The sequence below is a fragment of the Austrofundulus limnaeus genome, unplaced genomic scaffold (genome assembly GCF_001266775.1).
Source record: "Austrofundulus limnaeus strain Quisiro unplaced genomic scaffold, Austrofundulus_limnaeus-1.0 Scaffold307, whole genome shotgun sequence".
In the NCBI taxonomy this organism is placed as follows: domain Eukaryota; kingdom Metazoa; phylum Chordata; class Actinopteri; order Cyprinodontiformes; family Rivulidae; genus Austrofundulus; species Austrofundulus limnaeus.
This window is the reverse complement of record NW_013952709.1, coordinates 623,421-625,711: the sequence shown is the minus strand read 5'-3', so window position 1 is coordinate 625,711 and position 2,291 is coordinate 623,421. Positions and strand designations below refer to the sequence as shown.

General features: G+C 38.6%; 1 protein-coding gene across 2 annotated transcripts in view; it reads right to left on the bottom strand.

The window, feature by feature from the left end:
- The window catches only part of LOC106527071 (protein FAM102B), a 31,580-nt gene that overhangs the window by 11,497 nt on the left and 17,792 nt on the right, over positions 1-2,291 (bottom strand). For both annotated transcript variants that reach the window (XM_014021832.1, XM_014021831.1), the window contains exons 5-6: positions 1,829-1,875; positions 1,386-1,480 (exon numbers count right to left, since the gene is read on the bottom strand). In XM_014021832.1, the coding sequence (XP_013877286.1) occupies positions 1,386-1,480; positions 1,829-1,875 (142 nt within the window). The remainder of the gene's footprint in view (positions 1-1,385; positions 1,481-1,828; positions 1,876-2,291) is intronic.

Sequence of the window (2,291 nt, the reverse complement as noted above, 5' to 3'; positions counted from 1 at the left end):
ATGATAAATTAAAATAACATTTAAAACTCATTCACCTAGAGAAGATGGCAAGTTGTTTGAATTTTTTTAATATATTGTATATAAAATTGTTTGATGGGGGTGTTAAACAGAGAATCACCTTTGCTTTAATATGGGGCAAACAAATGTTCTGTTAGAGTTAATGTGGTTTAATTAGAAGAACTCAAACAGTGAATCTCACAGACTCAGCCTGCGCGCGCAGTGACACACTCCTGTCACAGCAGTCTCTCATCAGGAGGAGAGTTTAGTCACTCACACAAAGTTGGACAGATCTGTTTGATAACAACGCTCTGAACATATATTTAATATAAAGTTATGTTTTACAGACCAACGTCTCTGGTAGTTCAGGAGCAAAGTGCAGGAGGAGATGTCAGGACTGACCGCTGGAGCTGCTGCTTCAACCGGTCTCTGCTGAAAACAGCACAGTCTGAAAGTCCCGCCCTGCTCTGCTCTGATTGGATAAAACGGCTCTGGACTTTGTCCAATTAGTTGAAGGCAGTGTCCGTTTAATCCTTATATCAGGGTCCCGCTGTCCCGAGGCTTGGTGAGCACCGAACAACGATCCAGTCACACCAGTGTGGCTRGATTTTATCTTTTTAAAGAAGTCAGGTCRCATTTGCGACCAAACTGGTCGCACTCTAGAGCCCTGCTAGCTGTTTTCACAATCTCAGGTACAATCTTAGGTACGCAAGTGAGCTTTATGACATTCCATCTGGTGCGCTTTTTCTTGTTTTGATMGCGCACCTGCGCACCGCTTATGTGCAACCCTGATTATATTAGTCAAATGCGTTTATCACCAAAAAACCTGAAGCAATGTTCACTTTTACTGATCACTAGAATTTAAACAGTCAAGAAATGTTTATTATGTTTATGCTAATACTCAATTTATTAGTATTTTTATATTTAAAAATAAACTATTAAAGTCAAGCGTTTTCAGCTTTCTAAAAAGAGCATGCCAGGTCCAGCCTGACCTGCCAGATGGTTTGTTACATGCAACCATTTGGCTCAGCTGCTGTGAAAAAAGGTTTTGATGCTGCAGTTAATGACTGGGGAAATCCTTGGATTATCAGCCTGAACAGCACACAGTTATTTACTTATTTGTTGGTACAGTTTTGCAGGTTGCTCTGAAAAGCAGATCCTGTTCTAAATTAAGGTCTTGAATATTTACTGTGCGCTGACTTGATCCGTGTCTAAATGACAGAACATTAAAAACACCATCAGAAAACAGATATAAARCTCAAACTAAAATTCAGAAATAAAGAAAATAAACTGGAATGGCACAGCTAAACCATAACCTGTCCAGAAAAGCTACAGGGTTTATGACAAAAAKGGGAGGCAGGCGTCTGATGCGAGATGATTATTCTCACCAGAGTGGCCTTTCTGTGAGTCTCCTCCTTTCCTCTCCTCCAGGAGGTTCTCTCCATCACCCGGGATGCCGATCACATTGGCTGTGGAGGGAGGTCTGATTTACAGAAGAAAGACAGTGTGGCTTTAGTGCCTCTCATCTGTGCATCAATTATTCTTTCAAAATAAAAAAAAGAAAAGCTAAAGCAGAGTCATGCTGCTAAAGGCTTAGTGACGATTATATCAATCTGTCAACTCCATTAAATGGTGCAAAAGAAAGGTAGCAATGTGACATTTTAGTTTGGTTCATAATGTGTCCATAAAGGTGACCTGAATGAATTATTACATCTGTGTATTCATTACTTCATTACCTCACGTGACATGTTTAATTATTCAGTGTGGCCTCTAGTCAAGAATATCAAATGACAAAATTCAGATGAAGTAGAAACATGTTTCTCACACTTACGTTTTAAAACATGGGTCCCCCGACATCAACTGTGTACAGATAATGACCTGTAAAATTAGTAAAAGACATGGTTTTTCTTATGGTTTACTTTACTAAGCTTGTACTCCTGGTAATTTAAAAAGAAAGGTTACAAAATATTAATGGAGTAAATATGCACATCCTGAGTAAGTAAAAGACTTCTTGTTAAGMTGTTTGATTTTCACCGTAATTTTAGTGGGACACAGCAGCTCATGGATGTGATCCTGTCCATGTCTGAGTTGTCATTTCTTTCCTTTCACAAAAAACAATTTTTYTGTTTGTTTTATTTAAATAAATTCTGTTCCCATGAAAGTAGGATACAGAACAACTGGAGTGAGTTTTGACCATGGGTTCAATGTAGCAGTCGCAGGGCTAACCAGAACAGGCAACATATTGGCAATAAGGGCTAATTTTGTAAAACTATTAATGATGAGAATATCAAAAT